This window comes from Oxyura jamaicensis, chromosome 3, assembly GCF_011077185.1.
Source record: "Oxyura jamaicensis isolate SHBP4307 breed ruddy duck chromosome 3, BPBGC_Ojam_1.0, whole genome shotgun sequence".
Classification (NCBI taxonomy): Eukaryota; Metazoa; Chordata; class Aves; order Anseriformes; family Anatidae; genus Oxyura; species Oxyura jamaicensis.
The window spans coordinates 25,897,254-25,917,904 of NC_048895.1; the positions used below are offsets into that span (position 1 = coordinate 25,897,254).

Consider the following 20,651-nt stretch of genomic DNA (forward strand, 5'->3'; position numbering starts at 1 on the left):
CACGCGGAGGAGGGACGGGATCTGGTTAGCGAGCTCTATTCCTGGCTGTGTTCCTTGCAGCCTTCGGGGGATTCAGAGCAGGTGTGAAGCTCTTCCCTTCCCTTGCTGGGGATGCGAGTAAGTGGGAGGCTGTTTTCCAGCACCTCGTGGAGAGACTCCCTTCATTCTGCACGTCCCCTCGTGTCCCCTGGGACGTCCACACTGTGCAGCTTGCCTTGTGTGATCCATGGCTGCAGCTGGGGAGAAGGGCAGGGAGGGGACCCCATGCCCCCCACCACAGCGAGGACAACGTCAGCGCGGTCACTGCGTCGGGATGAGGACGCTGATGGGGTAGGACAGCCCGGGAGCCGACACGCCGAGGGCTGCTGAGCCGACGCTGTCCTTTGGTGCCCTTCTTCCCCTTGCGCACCTCGTCCCTGCCGGGGGGCCGGGAGCTGCCAGCTGCCATCACCCCCCCTCCGGTGATGGGTGCCAAAGCCCCAGCCCCTTGCCGCCTCCTTCCATCCACCTCTGCTTGCCTGACATCGCAGGGAAAGCCAGCGGGCTTCCCTCCGCATCCGGGGGCTGCTCATCCCAACGGGGCCAGCTTGGGCTGGCTCCGGGTGGGCGACCTGGGGGCTTCGACCGAGGCAGGGGGAGAAAACCAAAAGCCCAAATGAGCAACGCAGCTGGGCTGAGCCAGGAAACGTCAGCGCTGCCTCTGTCACCACAGCCGAGGCAGGCAGGCAGGCAGGCGGCTCCTTAATTATTGATAGTGCTTATAAATAAATGCTGGGACAGGGAAGGGAAGGTTATGGCAGAGAGCCGCTCCCAGGTGGGGGAGGGAACCCGAGAGCTCGGTTGTTTTAAAGGTCAGGCCGTTTTGCATCTCCTTCCCCCTTTCTCTGTAACTCTCAGTGATATTGGGGTCGATGGGTCGTCTTCCTTGGGCATCTTCCCCATGCACCTGCTGAAATCGGCCGGCTGGGAGGAGCGCAGAGGGAGGAGGCAGGCGGGCAGCAAGGGAAGGGAGCGGGGAGGGAGCGCCGCCTGCAATGTGGGACGAACGAGGAGACAACAAAATTAGTAGAGCAGCAAATCCCAACCCGAGTGTAAATAATTCACCATGTGAAAAGAAGGTCTACGTAGCCTCACGTTTATCTTCCCCTTCCTGGAGCTCCAGCCCGCACAAGCTCTGATGAGAAGGAACAGGGGAGAGCGTGAAACGAGGCAGGGCGAGGAGCAGGGCATGCCCAATCTCTCCTTGCTCCCAGCGAGCAGCACAGAAACGCCAGCTGCAATTCAAGCTCCAGAGCTGGCTGCAGAGCGTGGCCGCCCTCACGCAGCCGGCTCCACGTCTGCTGCTGTGGGAGGGACGTGGCGGGGGCAGTTTATACGAGGTGACCCGTCTCCTACCCAGTGTGGCAGTGGTCCTTGGCTCCTGCTGGTCCCCGGGCAGCGGGACACCGTGGGCCACGTCCAACTTGGCTCTTCCCATCGGCGGGATGAACCATGCGAAACACGGGCCTGCAGCAATGCCAGGAGTCCTGGGGATGTCCCGGAGACACGCTGGGGATGGCCCTCGTGGATGACACACACAGCTGGAGAAGCCCAGCCTGCGCTCACTGCTCCGCTGCCAGCTCCTGCAGGGGTAGGGTTGCGCCAGGACCTCTGGTGCTTCCCCATCCCCTCTCCACAGCTCATCCTGAGCAACTTACCCCACAACCTTTCCCAGCAGGTCACCACTCAGATGGTCCAGAGCGGTGGGCAGAGCCAGGAGAAGGCTCTTGGTGGTACCCATGCTCTGCTTGCGCATGTCCCCTCAGCGCCAGCCTTTCTCTGCAGCCCAGGAATCCCAGAGCAAAGCTCCTGCAGCAAAGCAGGCCAGAAGAAACGAGCAAGGGCTTCCAGTTCCCCTGCTGCCAACACCAGGTAGCTGCCTGGGATCGGGGCTGACAAGCCCTTGTGTTGCATGTGCCCTTAAGGGACCTTGGGGGTCCATCTGGACTTAGAGCGCTGTTGCCAACTCGATAGCACCTGCTCAGGGCAAAAAACCACCTTGCTTCTTAATTAGTTTCCCACTTCCCACTGTTCTGCATGTGTGCATGCAGCCTTTGGTGGTGGTGGGAGCTGCAAGGTGTGCCCAAGGTGCTTGCACCTTAGATCCCTCGTGAACGTAAAGGAATGCAGGCTGCTATCTGGCCAAAGAACTCGATTTAAAACCCACGTTACATGCCCTCGAGCCCTCTCAGCTGAGCATTGCTCTAAACTGCTTTTTGGTAGGATGAAATCCTTTTCCTCCTTGAATTACAGAGCTAGAGTTACGAGCTGCAGTAAGATCACGACTTGGGTGTGCCGTGATCTCATTGATGACCACTTAAGTCTTGCAGGCTCAGAAGGAGGAAAGGAAGCACTGGCTTTCATGCCCAGGAAGGCTGAGAGCAGCAGAGGAGAAAGAAAACGGGCTGTGGGCTGGAAGGTCCCCCCAGTGAGAGTGCAGGCTGGGCAGCCCTCGGCTCCTGGTCGAGCTGGGGAAGATGCTGGAGGCAGAGGTGGCCCAGGGAGGGGAGAGCAACACAGGCCAGGAAGCCCAAGCTGCCCTGTTTTCACACGTGGCTCCATCCTTTGAGCAGTTCTGGGCTGAGGTGAGCAGGGAGCTGAGCAGGCACAGCGTGCAGCCCTCCTGTGTCTGGGGCTGGTCCAGTCTCGGGCCCCTTCTGCACGCACTGGCTGCCAAAGCGGCCCTCAGGCAGCTCGCCGTGAAGCTGCTCTCCCTGCTGGATAGGGCAACTAGAACTGGGTAAGCACACTCCTTGGCTTATTTTGTCTGCAGCCATGTCCTGAGCTGTTGCAGCTTTGCTCCTGAGAAATCCGAGCAGCAGCTGATACCAAGCTGGCAGGTAACAGACTGGCCTGATCCCACGTGGCATGTGGTCGCTGCTAAGGATCCCTGCACTGTAAGGGGCTGGGCAAGAGTTTACAAGGGGTCAGTGGCTTTCAAGCTAAAAAAACAGGCCAAAGTGGGTTAATTTTGTAAGGCTGCTGCTGGCAAGCTCAGGCTCTGCTTTTGGAGCATGATGCAGGAGCAGCTCGAGCTCTCTCCTCCTCTTCACACCTACTCTCCAACACCGACAGCAGACATCATCTCCAGCAGCAGCTATTAATATAGCAACACGAATGCACTCAGAAGCACCTGGGAAAAGCATTTTGCCAGTAAGACAGAGCATCCCTTCCCCTCCCCACAGTCGGTACTGCTGTGGCTGGATAAAACACAGCAGCTGTTCAACACCAGGCACTAACAGCATGAACCATCCCAGTCCCTGCCCCGTGCACCCTCTCCAGCACCCCTCTGGCCACATCGCCAGCTCCTGAAGCACCAGGCCCGCTGTTCCAGCTCTCCCTACCACGCTCAGGTTTCCTGCAGAGATGCTACAAGCACCTCTGCCTCCAAGACATCACCAACACCACAGCTCCCACCTCTTCCCACCACGCTGAAGAGGCCAGCACGTGCTCTGCCTTCCAGCACTGGAGGCTACTAAAGCTAGCAAGGGGAGAGCCAGCGAGAGGTTGGCTGAAGGAAGGGAGAAGCTCTGAGACAGCTCTGAGCTGCAACACTGCGTAAAGCATGGGGCAGGGTGAAGCACTACCAACCCCTACAGACCACTCCCCCTTCCTTCTAAGTCCTCACGCTGATGTCAGGCACTTACCAAAGTGCAAGATCCTGCTCTTTACCTGACTAACTTTCTGGCATTCAGCAAAGGTGACTAGGAACAACATTAAGTCCTAGGGATTACGTGAGAGATTTCAGGCTGAACAGCCAGCGAGATGGGGAAGAAAACCCCTCATCCTCCAAGGTTGTGCACAAAGGCTGGGGGAATGTCTGTTTCCATTTCTACATTATAAGAGCATTTTTAATCAGAGAGGGGTGCAGTGGGTCTGGCAGCACGATGAGCCTGCTTAGACAACAGCATGTGCCTAAGAAACCTGCTCTGCCAGAATATAGCAGAAAAAAAGGTGTAGATACAAAACAAACAAACAAAAACTAAAAAACAAACAACACAGGAGATCACTCTCAGCCCTTTAATATCTTTGGGATAACACTGTGCCATCCCCCCACGCTCTCACCGAGCTTCTCAGTGCCGGTCTTGTGGCAAGAACTGCGCTGTTCCAGAAGAAGCCGATGCTTTCTGAGGCTCAATCCCCATGCGTCCGTGCTGAGAACAGGCGGTATCGTTCTGTCGGTTGTATCAGGAGCGGACTCTGCTCATCCCTGAGAGCCACAAGCTGAGTGCTCCAGTGCAGCGTTTTCAGCAGCATTCAGTGTGGGAGCTGCTAATCCTCTCAGATCAAAATATAACTTGTGCTCTGGATCAAGTATCCAGGCACCTTGTGCTGAGGTGCATGCAGCTGTCCTGCCACCACAGCATCACAGTTATTTCAGAGTTTACTCTGCGCGAACTCCAGTGCAGTAGTCAGGGCTCCTTGCATGCCTTTGGCATTTCCACTGCCCTTAGCGACGACAGGAGAACCTCCTGCCTTGCCTTCCATCTGCGTACAGACAGCCATGGCCCAGTCAGCAGCAGAGAACACAGGGAGGCAGTCCTGGGGAAGAGACACAGGGCAAGGTAATTTGGACTGTGGAGCACTCCACAGTTTGGTCAAGAAAGGTGGACGTGACCAGGAAGATAACAGTGCTACCTGTGCCCAGCAAAGACTGAAAGCTTAGCTAGTCCCAGCATGGTCATCTCAGGTCCTACCCCAGCAAGATTATCCGGCAACATTGGGTACAATCCCACAAAAAAAGGCAAACAAACTGACTCAGTTGGGACTTACTGAGCAGTCAGCCCAGCCTCTCTGCAGATAGGTTCCCTGTGACTCTGCCAGGGTGCTGCTTACCTTGGACACCTGACAGGCACAGAGCACCTCTCCAGAAGCCTGAGGGCTGAGCAGCAGCACTGATGTGCCAGGAGACTTGTCACACAGCTGGTTCACTATCTTCATTAGGATCTATGAGAGGCAGGAAGAGGAGGGGTCAGGCTGTGGCAAAGGAGAGTGGGGTGCAGCGGAAAACACACCCGAGGTATGCAGCACCCGAGGTATGGCTGAACCAACAAGCAATGTGGTTTACTCACAGACAGGGAGTCAGCTGGGACAGTATCTATGATGACAGGTTGGTTGCAATGTTTTGTTAGCAGGCTTTGTGCCTTCTCTTCAGCCTGGAGGAGGAAACACAGCACTTGAGGGGCTACAGGCGAGCAGGGTGAGTATATATGTACGTAACATGTACACATGGAGTGGAAGTACTGCTCTGTGGGATAGAGGGGAGATATATGCTAGCCAAGGTCAGACTAAAATCTCCACAAGGAGATCTGTACAACCCCAAAGAGATGAACCCCTTTCAAAAGGGGAACAGGCAGAGACACACACTGTTCTCAGCCTCTTTCCTCTGCCTATTCATTGCCACATCTCAGGCAGGTTCTTGTAGCAAGATGCTGCTACTTTAAGAAAAGGATAGATCTTACGGAGAGTATTAAGTCACCAATAAGCATTTCCTAAGGGCTTTTAATGTAATCATGTAAATTAGCAAGACAAATGCAGTGGGAAAGCAGAGCAACACACATGGCTGAGCGAAAGGCTCTGTCTGGCCACTTTCCTACTGCAGGACCTTGCAAAGCCCATTTTCAGGGCTACCTCATTTTCTCCATGTATTAAGGAGGAGGCAATGCCTATGCATCTGTTGCTGTTTGATAAAAGCACTGATAGAGGGGTCTCTGTCCTCCCTGAGGGAAAGATGTGGAGATTTTGCGTGTGCCCAAACCAGTCAGTCCTCCACTGCATTTTAAGCGATGGCCCTGGTTAATGCCAGTGAAATCAACCCAACACAGGGCTTGTGTTGTACTGTCTGTGATTGCACCTGCTTTCCCTTGCCTTCTGATGGGACCCCAGTCACTGAGTTGCTGTGCACTGGGAAGTGTAAAGGTACCTGCTGTATCTCCAGTTTCTTGATAGCTGTGTTGGCGGTTCGCTGCAGTGCCTTGAGGATGGTCTGCAGTTCTTTTCTTTGCCACTGGGGCATTGCAGTGCTAGCCACCACCTGCAAGACAATTTGTTGCGTAAAGACATTAAATAGTACCTAGGAATAAACTACTTGTTCTCTGGGAGGTTAGAAGCTTTTTCAGATGGTCATCTAAAGCCTGGGGAGAAGCCTGGAAACTATTTTTCATTGCTTTACCCTCCCCACCGCTTCCTCCTCTCATATTCCCTCTGGCGACAAAGGCACCTAGGCTCCGGTTGAAATCTTTGCGACCAATGAGGCACCAGCAAGTAGCAACTTCACTTGACTGCAGTAAAATGTGAGCCTACTGTGGAAGAAGCCACGTGCCTCAGGAGAGCCCGTGCTGGGATCCTTCTGTACAGGAACGTAATCCTTACTTTGGTCAGCTGGCCCACTTCTTTGGAGAGGTCCTGCATCTCAGCAACAGAGGTGCTCCTCTGCTTCATCCGTACGGAGACGGAGTCCACTTCCATAGCCAAGCACTGGCCTACCTCTCGGGCCTGGAGAGGGGGAGAGAAAACGCTTCAGGTGCAGCAACAGAAAGAATGAGAAGGGATGGAGTAAGTGGGGAGGTGGCAGGGTCATAACCACTGAAGTGTTGCTCAGTATCCAGGGGGAAGACACCTACAGACAGGTTTTAAGAATGACTGTCCCCATGAGATTCTGGAATAGAAAGCTCTTCTTCTCTACATTTGCAACCAATGCTTGATGTTCACACCCACAGGACCAAGCTGTCACCTCATTATGCATCCTCAGTATCTCACACCAAATCAGCATGATTTCAACGTGAAAAACTTGGGTATCCGTTTACTTTTTAGTGCATTAGCAAGTGCACTCTTGAAACTAAGTGAAGAAACTAAAGAACACTAAGACTGAAGAAACCCTAAACCAAGATTAAAGGAACCTAATCAGCTGACGTTTCCCTGAGGATGAGTTCAGCTGGTCTTGGTGCATTTCTTATTGCTTTTGCCAACACCAGTGCAACTATTAATAAAAAAGCTAATACAAGCTTTTTTTTTTTTTTTTTTTTTTTTTTTTGCCAGTGAAAATCGTTAGTGTTTGGACTATTTCTGCCCTGCCAGAACTTTGTGCCCCTGATGGTCCTGGGAGATTATACACCAGAAGAGTAAAGAGTATATAGGAAAACCCTGTTGTCAGAGAGAACTGCTCTGCCTAGCTAAATACCCATTCCTTGTTCCAAGTTACTCCCTCCTACCTGCAATCTCCTTTGTTTGATTAACACATCCACAGACAACTCCTCTCAGAGGCTCCTCAGGTCAACACCTCCAGGAAAGCATGCAGATGTGCCCTAACGCTTTTCATTCCTCTGCATCAAAAAAGAACTGGTGGGAACACAGCTGTGCACGGGACACAGCCAGCCAAAGAGCAACAGATTTGAAGGGTGAGCTTTGCCTTCAGTTTTCCTAGTTCTGATGGCAGCGGGTCACTCTCCTCTGTCTGCAGTCTTTAAGGAAGCAGATACTTCCAGATACTCAAGAACAGAGATTTCACAGACACAGTAATAGGTTGACTGCTTTTTATGCAGACCTTATCAGACCAGAACTACAGTTTGTCAAGAAAGAGACTAAAGAAAGAAGCAAAAAGGCTGTAAGAATGAGGGCAGAGCCCTGTAGCCATAAAGTACAAATCCAACTGTGATAGGTAGGAGGTAAAAGCAAAGCACAAAGGATCACACCTTTAAATACCTACCTGGAGACTGAAATTTCTATTCCAGAGGCTTCCTGATATTTTGTGCCAAGTTACTATCTTGGAAAAGGGGGGGGGGGGTCTAAAGGGAGGAATGAAGGTCATGGAGACAGGAGTCTGGGATGTGGAATGGATGTGAATAGTGAGGTACAGCAGCAGAGCTGGCCCCAGTGTAAAGAAGGAAATAAGATCAGGTGTAGCAGGGAGGCTCCAGCCAAAGCAGAAGGAGTCTAGTTGTCTAAGCAGAAACCTGTAAAATTAGGTCCAGCTGAAATCTCAGTACCCCTTTCTTACCTGTTTGGCCTGTCTCCCTGTCACTGCGATGACACGGCTAATCCCTTTCACAAGCTGACGCTCACTGATGATGGCCAGGTCCTCCATAGCTCCTGTTTGGAGAAGGTGCCTGCAAAGTTGACCGAGAACAAGTAAGAAACAAGCTGCTCTCTGGGACTAGAAATCAGGAAGCCTTTCATTTCAGACGTGTCTTCAGTACATCAGCCCCTCCCCAGTCCTAACAGCTTCAGTCCTTTCCACCCCAAAAATCCTGATGGCACCCGGTCAGGCAAGAGACAGCAGAGCTGAGGCTACTCCAGAAGAACTTCTGTGCTCAGCAGGCTGCTGCCAAATGTACAGAAGAGCCGAGTTCTGCCTTGCTTTCATTTCTTTTAGCAGTAGGATGGATTGGAATTTTTCCCTTCTACTCAGCCACTGCTGAATCTTGTAGAAAGACATTTTTTCCTCCAACTCCCCCACTCCTTTGTCAGACCAGCTCACAGAAAGGCCAGTCATCTCCAGACACATTGCAGCCACACAGACAAAGGGCACTGGAGACTTTCCCTTTCACATCCATTGTTGAATAGCTAAGAAGGAAAACAACTACAGTGTCTCAGGCTTGTTACCACAAGTAATCATTTCAGACAGCTTAGCTAGAATTGATCATCTCCACTCCCATGCAGTTTCTTGTCCCACTCCTCCCACATGAATGTTCTCATGACTAGAAACTTGCTCATTTCCAGCTGCATCAGCTCAAAGGCCAATTTGTTCCTTTTTGTTTTCATGTTATAACTGTCCTAAGATTATTAACTCTTCTTCTACTCTCATTACTGCTAAAAGGACTAAAATAATTAAAATAATCGGACTGGCCTCCGTTCTTCCAACCATCAGTCTCCTGTTGGGTCCCCTGCCCTCCTGCAACCCCAAAACCAAAGCTCCGCAACTCTGTTTAGTTGGAGAGGACACGCACCCTGTTCCACGCTGCTGGAGCCTTGCAGCTTCCAGGAGGGCTTCAGACTGTGAAACAAGGAAAAATGCTTTGCATTTTGTTAATGTTTTGGTATTTCCAAAGCTCTACAACCGGCCTACTCTGTCCCCATTTCAGGTGAGGGAACCTAGTTACAAAAGATCAGAGAGCGGAACTCAGAATTATGTCTTCACCTCAGCCACCAGTGCTCACACACAAGCCTTGCAGAGCATACAGGGATCCTCACACAGGCCTGATCTTGGGGTCAGGGTGGGAAGCAGCTCAAGAGGATCAGAAGGACGCAGTCTGCACACAAACACCCATCCGACCGTACGTAAAAGACACTTACGTCCCACAGCAGAGCTCCACAGAGGTCTGCCTTGCAGCCTCAGAGTTGCAGGTCAGCACAGCCTCCACAGGGACCCCCAGGGACACTATCCTCACCGGGTCTGGATACTCCTGACAGAGGAGACGGGGATCAGCAGCTAACCACACAGTCCTTCAGCGACACTTACAGACTAACTTCAGGTCCCTGTCTTACTTTACTCCTATTCTAAAGCACTCCCAGAGTCAAGGACAGCTTTGCTGCTCCCCCACAAACAGCCAGCATGGGGAGAAAGAAACAACTGGGTGACACTGTAAGCTGTTGGTCCAGATAAACGAGCAGAGAGCCTATGCACCACCAGTCTCCACATAACACAAAACACCGCTCCCGAGATCTTATCTCTGTCCCGTTTTCCCTCCTGAGTTTTGAGAGTCATTTCCCCTACAGAAACCTGTTGCTTCAACTTCTCTCATGACCCAGATGATTCCTGCTGAAGAAGGCGGCTCAGAAAAACATGCCCTATGTTCCTGTCATACCTCATCCACAGCACGAAGTCCCTGAACTCTTCTTGCCAGTGCCAGGGGAACCTCAGCCATATGCACAGCCTCATTTCGTTTGATCACATCCTGGGCCACCTGCTCGACTTGCTGCAGCTGCTCCACAGTCACAGGACCCTGAGGAAGTAAATCAGCCTTCAGAAGCCTCCCAAAAGGTACGGAACAAAGGAGGGAGAACTGGGGCTTGGACTCACACACAACTCAGTTTGGACACACCACTTTCCCTATGTCTCACTTTCCCTGCTTGTAAAAGGGAAAAGTGAGCATCATGACCCTACCACCTCTCTATGGAAGTGACTACAGTAAGAGGAGAAAAATCCCCAAAGAGAAGGCCAGCACTGGGGTGCTGGTACTGCTGGGAGCCAAGGAGACACAAGTCCAGAGTCACCTTGATATCGAAGTCGAAGCGCAGCCGCTCTGCTGTCACATGGGACCCTCGTTGCTCCGTGTTGTCACCCAGGACGTGGCGGAGAGCAAAGTTCAGCAGGTGGGTAGCGGTGTGGTTCGTCATGCAGGCCAGCCGCCGGGCCTGAAAGCACAAACAATTTACCCTGGTGGGCTGGTTCTCCACAGCGTGGGAGAGCAGAGGATGGCACAAAGAGGTAAGTGAAAGGCTGCATGCGAGGGGATGGGGGATGATGGTGACAAAACAACAGAAAGCACAGCTGCCAGGTGAATTTATGTTACAGGGCAGATCTCACTTCTTTTCCCACGGGATCACCTCTGTAAAACAGCAAGGGTAGGCTGAACACTTCTGGCCAGACCTGTAGCTCATAGAAGACTACAGGTCAAACTCACTGACAAACTCACTTGTAAGTCCTCCTTCCCACTACACGTTGCAATAAAGAACAGTCTCACAAGGAACGCAACGAACAAGGCTCTGCTGTGCCCAGGTTACTCATGACATTAAATGACTTTCAAAGAAAGGCTTGAAAAGGGTTAAGAGCATTGAGTCATTACCTCATCCACAAAAAGCTGAACTTGGTCCCCAGCACGCAGGGTTTCCACAGCAGTGACCTCATGGATCACGTAACCACCACAGAGATGAACTGACTCTATGGGGAAGAGGACGTCCTGAGCAAAGAGACACAGAAAGGTGAGTTAGGGCACAGGGAACATCCGAAGACCTGTGCTAGACATCTGCTTGATCCTACTGGGAAACACAACCCCTGTTGGTCCCAAAGAGACAGCAATGGGGCGTGAAAAGCAAGGACAAGCTTCCAGCCAACATAACCAGAGTGCCTCAGCCCTTCCTTGCAGCCAGCCACTCACTGCATAACATGTCGAGACTGCCAGTTTGCAGTGGAGGGGCAGCAATGCCAACTGTCCTAATGAATTTTCCTAGCAGGGATGTCTGTCCAAGAGAAAATGGACAGCAGCTGCCAAGGCACCTGTCTCCGGCATCTAAGGTGCCACTTCTCCTTCACCAGGCTGGCGGGAAGAACTTGATTCTGCTTTCATCCTGGGGAGACATGCTAAGCGAGGCACTGTCACGTTCAGCAAGGCTAAGAAGGCAGCATCGCTGCCCAAAGGTGACTGTCAGGAGTTGGAATGTGGGAAGGAGAAAAAGCTGCACCCCATGTAACTTCCTAGAAGAGGGTCAAAGCTCTCTCTGTCAGCATAAAGAGAACTCGCTGCAGGGGTCCTCCCTGATGGTTTTGGGAGGAATCGGAGTTTTTGCACAAGGTGTTGGGCTGGGCACTGCTAGCAGCTGTCGAGGACTGGCTAGAGACCAGTACCTCTACTCATGGATTCTCCTGTCACTGTTTTCTCCCTGCATTACCACCCTACTTGTGAAGAACACAGCACATTTAAGAGTTCCCCGTCATCCCCAACAGGAAGAAATTGCAAAAGGCTGAGAGAGACAACCAGAGCAGCAGGTCCACCTCCAGGAGGTCAGTGCTGCTTCTTCCTCACCCCACCAACCCCAACACAAAGTCAAGCACGCTGTCAAGAGCTAGCAGCCTGCTAATTAATACAACAAAATAGCTCATCATTTGGGGAGGTCTGCCTGGCCTCGATATCCATGACTGCCTTAGGTTTGGGCAGTAAAGGGTCTCACCTGCTGTCCTAAGCGTATCAGGTAGCCTTGGTCAGAGGCTTGCCCACCCTGCTCTGCATAAAAGTTAGTCCTGTCCAAGATGACACCACAGCGCTGCCCTGCCCCAACCTCCTTCTGGAGAGACTGATCTCTGTACAGCATCAGGATGGTGGCCTGGCACGGGCTGAACTCTGCCAAGGGGAAGAAGATGGCAGCAATCAGAGTGAGCACCCTGTCAGATCACAGCATGAAAGGGGGCACCACACGCCAACCCTGCCAACACCCGGCCTATAATGAAAGCTGGCACTTGCCTTTGTAGGACAGGAACAGCTACTGGCAGAAAGGACAAAGGATCTGTTATTTGGAACCAAGCCACCCCTCACTTACCCAGTGAGGCACTTGCTGGATAGCAGGTAACGAGGCAGCGTCCACATGAGCCTGATAGAGCAAGATGTGGCACAGACATGTCTGTATCATGCTATACTGTGTGCTTGGCCAACCTGACTGCCTTTGACAGAGATAACTGGCTTGGTGGACAAGGGAAGACAGCAAAGTCACCTTCCGTGACTTAGCAACCTTCTGACATACTCTTCCATAGCATCCTTGAAGCCAAATGCAGGCGATATGGACTGGGCAGGTGGACCAAAAGACAGGTGTATAACTGGCCAGATAGCTGGGCCCCACTGAAAACTGCTCAAAGGTTCAAAGTTCAGCTGATACTCAATTATTAGTAGAGCTACTTGTAGGCTGATATTAGGGCCAATGCCTTTTAACATCTTCATTAGCAACCATCGGTGATAAGAGGGGATGTACGCTTATCCTGCTTCTGTCTGGCAGCAAGTGGCAGGAGCAGACAATACACTGAAGAGCAGGGCTGCTTTTCAGAGGGATCTGGCAGGCTACAGAAATGGACTGAGAGAAACCTGGGGGTTCTCAAGGGCAAGTTGAACACAAACATAGTCAGCAGGCCAAGAAAGTGGTTATTCACCTCTATGTGGCATTTGTGACACTATATCAAGAGTACGGGAAATTCTGGTTGTACATAAGGAAAAAAACTTCAGACAGTGATAAAGAACTGGAACAGGGACCGGAGAGGCAGTGGAGCTTCATCCATAAAGATACCGAAAACTTACCTGGAGAAGGCCCTGAGCAACCTCATCTGTGAAGCAGATCCTTGTTTCATCTAGCGATGGGACGTTCAGAAGTCCCCTCCAACCTGAATTATTCCATGATTCAGTGCCTGAGAAGGTGGGATAGTGCTAGCTTGGAAATTTCAGCCAATGCCTCTGATGGGCTACTCTTCCTCCACTGTGCTCTTGCTGTAACACATATAGTTTGAACTACCTCACTTTTCACTTAATGTGGGTTGCCATCAGCATGCTGGTGAGATGGAGCTGGCTGTACACAGCTATCTAATTGCTTGTGACAGCCACATCACCTCTTACTCTCTGTGGTTTAGCTTTATGCTTCCCCTGGAGCACCAGCAACCCCAGTTAGCCCAAACGATGCAAGGCATGCACTGTCATCTAGTGGCCTGCTAAAGAAATAGCAAGTGCGTGGCTTTAAGCAACTACCTGAACTCCTTGCGTAATCTTCATTCTCCCTAGCACTCACATCCAGGAGCCTGATTGTTGGGGACAGACATCAAGTCACTGCTTCAGCAGAGTAATACCAACCCAGATCTCACAGCCTTGTCACTAGCCCCGAGCCTTCCCGGGGACACATCACCAGCAATAAGAATGGCAGATACCTTGGAAAAAGGTATAGGGGCAAAGAAGGGATGTAGCAGCAAAGTGGACAGCTGTGAACCACAAGATACATGTTCTCCTGTGTGCGCCAGCCCAGTAAAAGCAGCCTGATGAGGGATTCCAGCACCCTTAGGCAGAGTTTGTCCTACATACAGGACCTGGCCACTTACCGTACTGCCCATGCTGCCCAAGCTTGTAGGAATACTTCGGAGAGTCATCAGTAGCAGGCACGTTGTCACCCCGCAGCTGTGCCAGCGAGTGCACATCCAGGTGCACATCTGTGCCCTCCAGCTGTCCTGCCTGCGCACCCTGAGCCTTCCGCTGCAGCAGAGCAAAGGCAAAGTTAGAGGGGAGGTACCCGGGGGATTGGATTCCCCAGTAACTGGAGTTTTATGGCTAGAAGCAACTGTTTCCACCTTCCTGGAAATGACTCCTTTATATCTGTGCTGATGCTAAACCAAGCCCATTCCTTCCAGCCCCACGAGCACTCAATGCCACCCACTGGGGCAAGCCATGAGCAACTGCTGACACACCCCTGCCTGCACGGCTTGCTGCAGAGCTGTGAAACTTCCAGGCCATTAAAGCCAAGAAGCACGGCCTTGGTCTGACTGCTGCACCAGCTGGGCAGTGCAAGTCTTCCAGCACTACAGAGGCTGAAAGGATTACGTAAAACTCTTCACAAATCACTTGCTGTTTGGGCTGTCTAAGCTGGCTCTGCTTTGCACGGAGCGTTGGACTACACGACTGCCAGAGGTCAGCCCTAACGCATGTAATTCTACAGCCGCCACTCCAGCCAGCATCATAAAACACTGCTACTGATCTGACAGGAATCACCAGCCAATACTCCTCAGTCCCACACCCACAGATGAAGTCAGTATGACCCAGCTACTGTTTCAGACCCACTTCCACTTCAGGGAAAAAGCACGTGGCCTCGTGGTGCATCTGAGGAGCCCCAGCAGTGACAGGAATTCTGCCTCCACTACCACAGGAAAGCACAGGCTCTGAATTATCCTCATATGGAGGGTGTCTCTTACCTTCGCATCCTCCAGAAGAAGTTTATTGAAAGCATCTGAATCCAAACGGATTCCCTTTTCTTCAAGCATCAAGTCAATCAGATCCAGAGGAAACCCCAAATTCCCATAGAGAGACCAGGCTACTTCAGCTGTAGGACAAAAAAAGGACATGAACTCTGTGTGAACGTGGAATGAAAAGACATCTCCAAAGTTGCTTGGAAGAGACCAATTTGATGCGTGCTTTGCTATCCAGGTTCACTTGTACTGCGTGCAACTGCACTGATAACGGGGAAGGGAAGAGAAGCCACACAGTTCTTTTAGTATGGGACTAAATGTTAGTGGTGCCCCAAAGCCACATCCTGTCAAAATTCACGCAGCACATCTAGATAGGCAGCTGCTCTGGTTGGGTCCTCCTTTTGGCTGTATCTTATAAAGACCCAGTTAATCAGTAAATAAAGAACCAAGAGAATGCTTCTAACTTCCCCAGTACCTAGTCTGTTGTGAGAATGGTGTACTAGGAAACAATCACCATCTGGAGAAAGGAGCAATATCTACTTTTAAGCTTGTTCTTTAAGGCATGTGGGGGAGGCAGACAGACACAAGAATAGAATAGTTCAATTGGAAGGGACCCTCGAAGGTCATTGAGTCCAAGAGTTTTGACTTAAATGCTGGCAATGACATGAACCAAACCATCTTTAAGTGCAGCTTGGCTGAGGGAGGAGACTCACCTGGGAAGTTTGTGGAGGGCTGCATTTGCTGCACTGTCCGCTCAATGACGCGCCTCCCCCGCTCAAGGGAGGACAGGAAAGCAGCTTCATTCTCACTGATGATATCCATGACCTGCCCGAAGAGCAGAAAAGGAGTTGGCCGTAACACCTCGGGGAGTTCCCCAGCTCAGCTCAGCCCAGCCACCGCTGGGCTCACTGCTAGAGTAAGAAGAAGGCAATCAAGTGGGTGCATAGTTGGTGCTGTCTGCTTGAACCAGCCCTCTTGTTCTGTAAGCATCCATCACAACGTGGCTCCAATGCGCTATTAAACAGCGCCAAAGTCATTGCGACTCCTGTCACCATTCCCGTTAAGGCAATATCGACCATCCACCTGGGGAAGGCTGGATGCTGACAAATGCTCCTTGTCATCCATTTGTTATCCGTGACCCAATTAAAATTGCATGGCTGGAACAGCCAGAGAAATTGCTTGTCACAGATGCTGTCAGCTGAAGCTAGGAGGGACTAGTCTTAAATCCCCAAGCCCCTTTGGACAAAGGGTACCCAAGCTAGGACACACTGTACTTGGATTCAGCAAAAGAGCTGCCCGAGGTTTTTCAGAGCAATGGCTGCCTTATGTTAGAATAAGGCGTCCCTGCTAAGGATTTAATGGAGCTCCCACAGGGAAATCTGCCACTGATACTTTCAAGTCCAGGCAGTGCCCATGATGCAGACGTGCTCCCTGAGCTTCCCAGCCTACCCACCAGAACCCAGCTATGGAAACTCCTCCAGCTAAGTCCCGGGACAGGGCTGACTTCTGCCTCTGACAGCATTGCCTCCCAAGGACAATGAGAAAGGGGGTTCTCTCCAGGGGTTTCCACATCACTCACCTGGTCTGCGTTCTTCCTCAGCTCTGGGTAGGCATCTCCCTGTGGAGTGAGCCTCAGTTAGAGATAACAACCTCAGCAGATCTCACAGCATGTCACAAGCATTATAGAATTTTTTTTAGACAGGTGAATGTGAAGGGAGCCCCAGCGCACAGCTTTGGGGACAGCATCACAGCAGGAGAATCACACCTGGACTTATAGCTGCTGTCTCCTAGCTACCTCCCCATGACCCTCCTCTGCAAAGCATCTCTGTGGCAAATGTGTCAGTTCACAATTGGAAGAAAGCCCTGTCATTTAGGACACTTGGTAACCACAGGGACCAATTTCAGAAGGCTTTAACCAGCTATGACAGCTCGGAAGCTGCTGCCCTCAGGAAACAAGCATGCCCTTGCATACACTTACAGACACACTCATGCTGACTGCATGTTAGCACTGGCCACATTAGGCATCCTCTGTCCCCTTTCCCCCCATCACAAACGCTCAGACAATAAATTTTTACTGTTGCAATGCACAGCACCACACACACCCTCCCGGAGCTCCTTTCCATCCAAGATTGCCTCCTGATGGCATACAGGAACAGAACATGGAGCTGAATAGGACATGTGATAAATTCTTCTCCAACACAGCATTTTTTACTCACCAACACTTCCACTACAGTAGGCACGAGGGAGGCCAAGAGCCCAGGCGGAGCGTGAAGGACTTCAGAGCAGAAGCGTACAGCCCTGCGCAGGATGCGACGCAGCACCAGTCTGAAAGCAGGGCAGAATGCCCCAGGCAGCACATGAGCATCCCTGCCCAGCTCCCACACCCAGCACACCCCACATGCCACCCCCTCAAGCCTGAGCTATTGCCAAAGGCCAGCTGCTCCACGTGCTCTATACCTAGCAAGGATGAGATGCAGATTTGAACCTCTTCCAGGCTCTCACCTTCCTGTCTCCCCAAAGCTCACGTGCCCCCAAGTCTTTGGCTCACACCAGAACCTCTCCCCTGGCTGCTCATATTCCCTTCTAGACCTAACTCCCCCCACACTGGGCCATTTCCACCTGTCCTTACTCTGCTCCGGAGAGGCCTGGGTAGATGCCATCAGTGATGCACACGCACAAGGTCCGCACGTGATCTGCCACCACGCGGTAGGCCATGTTCACACGCCCGACGTCGGCATCCCCGACCAGGCCGTGGTACCTGGGTGCGCCACAGCCCTAAAAATGAAAGGGAGGAGACAGATCAGTACAGGTGAATGGCTGCAGAAGGAAAAGTTGCAATCCAAGAGGCAGCCAGATACACTTGACATCATGCTTCTCAGCTACCTTGTGCATCTAGGATGTATCATCAAATCCTTCCAGAACACTACAGACCATACGTAAGACAGGTCAGCCAATGCCTTGGCCCTGAGCAATCTAAGCAGCTTTGAAGGAAAAAGGAAATTGGCAGTGCTGATATACCAGCAGAATTTTCCCTCAGCTCCCTTAGATGCTGCCATGGGCTTGGGCAGACATACTCCTGCCTCAAAATACAGCTCAGTATCTCATGTAGAGAAGACTGTACCAGGAAAGCACCCGAGGAGCTTTTGCTTAGCTGTAACTATGAGGAGGAGCACTGTCACCTTGTGAATGGCGTCCAAGATGGGCGTGAAGAGATCTGTGTCATAGTTGGAGCGTTTGTTCTGCAGAATGGTCACCAGCCTTTCCAAGCCCATTCCCGTATCCACATGGTGCTGAGGCAAGGGAAGCAAATTCCCTTCCACTTCTCTGTCAGTAAGCCAGGAAAAAAAGGCAAAAGATAAGCAAGGGCCAGGTCAGGGGCAAAGAAAAGGTGTAGATGAGTCACAGAGAATGGGAGAGTGACAAGAGATGGAAACAGCAGGTGACCCAACACAAAGATGCTAGGGGACAAGACCCAAAAAATGGGAGCCTGCCTTGGGATTGCCAGGTAGTCAGGCTCTAAGGGTCAGATAGTCAGGATATACTGTGACATACAGTAAAGGGGCTTCCTTCATTCGGGTAGGAGCCCAAGGCCTTCTCCTCATTCTGCACGTTTTCCTGGTCTGCTGCAGACCTGAAGAGGTCTCTGGGATGCAGCAGTGAGGGACAAGAGGCAGCAGAGGTTGAGGAATTACAGGACAAACAAAGCAAAGGGGGACCATGAGCCACAGTGGACAAGCCTCCACACCTTCCCCCTTGCTCCTGTACTGCCACCTCCGATAAAGCAGTGAGATGTCTGAGGATATACATGTACAGTTCTGATGTCATACGAGGGGGAAAGGCTCTGGAGTTTAGGCAAAGCACCTGGTACCTGTTATACTGCATGAAGACCAGGTTCCAGATCTCCACCACGTCAGGGCTGCCCTGGTTCACCAGCGCTGCAGCATTTCTGCCACCACCCACGTGGTCGTAGTGGATCTCTGTGCAGGGTCCGCAGGGACCTGTGTCACCCATCTCCCAGAAGTTGTCCTTCAATGGAAAAGGCAGCACGCGACTGGCAGGCACTCTGGGAAGGCAGACAACAGAGGTGGCAGTGCTGGGGCACGCACGCAAAGCACACAGTAGCCCGTTACCACAGAGAAAGCTGGAAGGAGGGATCCTTTCTGACTACTACGAACTCAATATCCCAACACATTAGGACTCGGTTCCTTCAGTTCACAAAGAATTTTGCTCCTTAGCAGAAACAGACTGGCCCAAAGCAAACAGGATCCTAGTCACTGCTCTGGGCAGCTAGCAAACTGAATCTGGCTCCCGCTGATAGAGACAGGCGCTCCACTGGGTCAGTGGAGCCACTTTTCTCCCTGAAAAAAAAACTAGCAGAGCGATCAGGATGGAAGGAATGGACAAAGACATTCTTCAGGCGCTTCACCTAGGTCAGACAGGCTTAGGTGTACAGGTCCAAACTGACTGCATCTAAGCAGCAGCTTAAAGGTGAAACGCCCCAGAGTCTACTGACTTTGAGCAACCCAAACAAAGCAGAAACTAAATGTGTTTAAAACCCAGTTTTTGGCTCCTACATCTGATTCCCATCAACTAAAGAGCAAACGTGAGACTACGGAGGGTGGAATGTCAGTACCTGCTGCTCAGGACCTTTTCTCTAACACACTCACCCCAGCTGGAGCCATATGTCCCTGCACTCCTCGTCAGCGCTCAGCCCCAGTGAGGAGTCTCCGCCAAAGTACGTGACGTAGAGACGATCTTTGGGGATCTCGTAGACCTCTGTCAACAGCTCCCAGGCCATGCTGCATGCTTCCTCCTGAGAAAACAGGGGACACAAAGATCACACAGGGGTCCAAGGTGTGGAGTGAGGCAGGAAGGTTCTTCTGAACAGGAGTGAGACACCAAAGAAGCACATTTTAGCCACTCTCATTTTGTGATTTTAAAGCATATTTAGAGAGCAGCATGATGCTCAGACAAGAGATACAGCTCACCTCTATCATGTAAACATGACATTCCTAAATTGTTGGGAGACCTTCAGGATTACAGCGTGGTCCACACTCACCTGTTTACCACCAGAAGCATTTCTGTTTATTTAACAGAATATTTACTTAACATTTCTGTTTATTTAACTGGTTATTTCTTTCCAAGGAAAATCGTATTTGCTCGCAAAACAACAAGCATCTTTTATCCTTTTTCCCACCTTTCTAGCGCTGGAACTGGAAACCTCTCTCCTTTCACCCACGTGAACGGTGGCATTCACCCAGAGAACTTTGGTTTGTGCATGCTGTGTGAAGCTTTGAAAGGCTGAGCATTGAGAGAAGCCAGCTCTCTGCAGGAACGCGCAGTGCCTCAGCACACCGACCTCAAACCATGGAGCTGCCAATAAGGAATTCGGCGCTCGCCATGCCAGCTAGCGCAAATACATTTCTTTTTAAAGCACCCTGGCAGAGGCGCTTCTTGCAGAAGAAGGTCTCGCGGCCTCACCTTGAAGTAGTCCCCGAAGGACCAGTTGCCCAGCATCTCGAAGAAGGTGTGATGGCAGGTGTCCCGGCCCACGTCCTCCAGGTCGTTGTGCTTGCCCCCGGCGCGCACACACTTCTGGCTGTTCACCACCCGCCGGTACCGCCACAGCTCGCTCCGGGGGTGCGCCGTGCCCAGAAAAATGGGCTTAAACTGCGAAATAACGGGGAGAGGGAGAGAGACGGCGGGGAGAGATGCAGCCGGGGCCGCCACCCTAAGGGACAGAGGGGGCGAGGCGGGCTGCGGCGCACCTGGTTCATGCCCGCGTTGACGAAGAGGAGGCTGGGGTCCCCGCGGGGCCGCACGGGGGCGGAGGGCAGGCGGCGGTGGCCGTGCCGCTCCTGGAAGAAGCGCAGGAAGGCGGCCCGGGCCCGGCCGCCGGGCAGCCACCGCGGCAGCCCCCCGGCCGCCGCCATCTTACGCCAGGGCGGAAACAGGAAGGGCCCCGCCGCCA

At 52.0% G+C, this 20,651-nt stretch overlaps 1 protein-coding gene across 1 annotated transcript; it reads right to left on the reverse strand.

Moving 5' to 3' along the window:
• Window positions 1-4,045: 4,045 nt before the first annotated feature.
• On the reverse strand, window positions 4,046-20,638 carry AARS2 (alanyl-tRNA synthetase 2, mitochondrial). Its single transcript, XM_035323332.1, has 22 exons — window positions 20,449-20,638; window positions 20,162-20,350; window positions 19,348-19,493; window positions 18,549-18,743; window positions 17,860-18,004; window positions 17,310-17,455; window positions 16,897-17,005; window positions 16,260-16,298; window positions 15,394-15,505; window positions 14,687-14,814; window positions 13,823-13,973; window positions 11,926-12,095; window positions 10,824-10,937; window positions 10,252-10,392; window positions 9,843-9,980; window positions 9,331-9,440; window positions 8,036-8,144; window positions 6,412-6,534; window positions 5,963-6,073; window positions 5,112-5,195; window positions 4,876-4,986; window positions 4,046-4,581 (listed from the first exon to the last, which is right to left on the reverse strand). The coding sequence occupies exons 1-22, from the start codon at window positions 20,611-20,613 to the stop codon at window positions 4,417-4,419; spliced, it is 2,901 nt and encodes a 966-aa protein (XP_035179223.1). The 5' UTR covers window positions 20,614-20,638; the 3' UTR covers window positions 4,046-4,416.
• Between the last annotated feature and the right edge of the window lie 13 nt (window positions 20,639-20,651).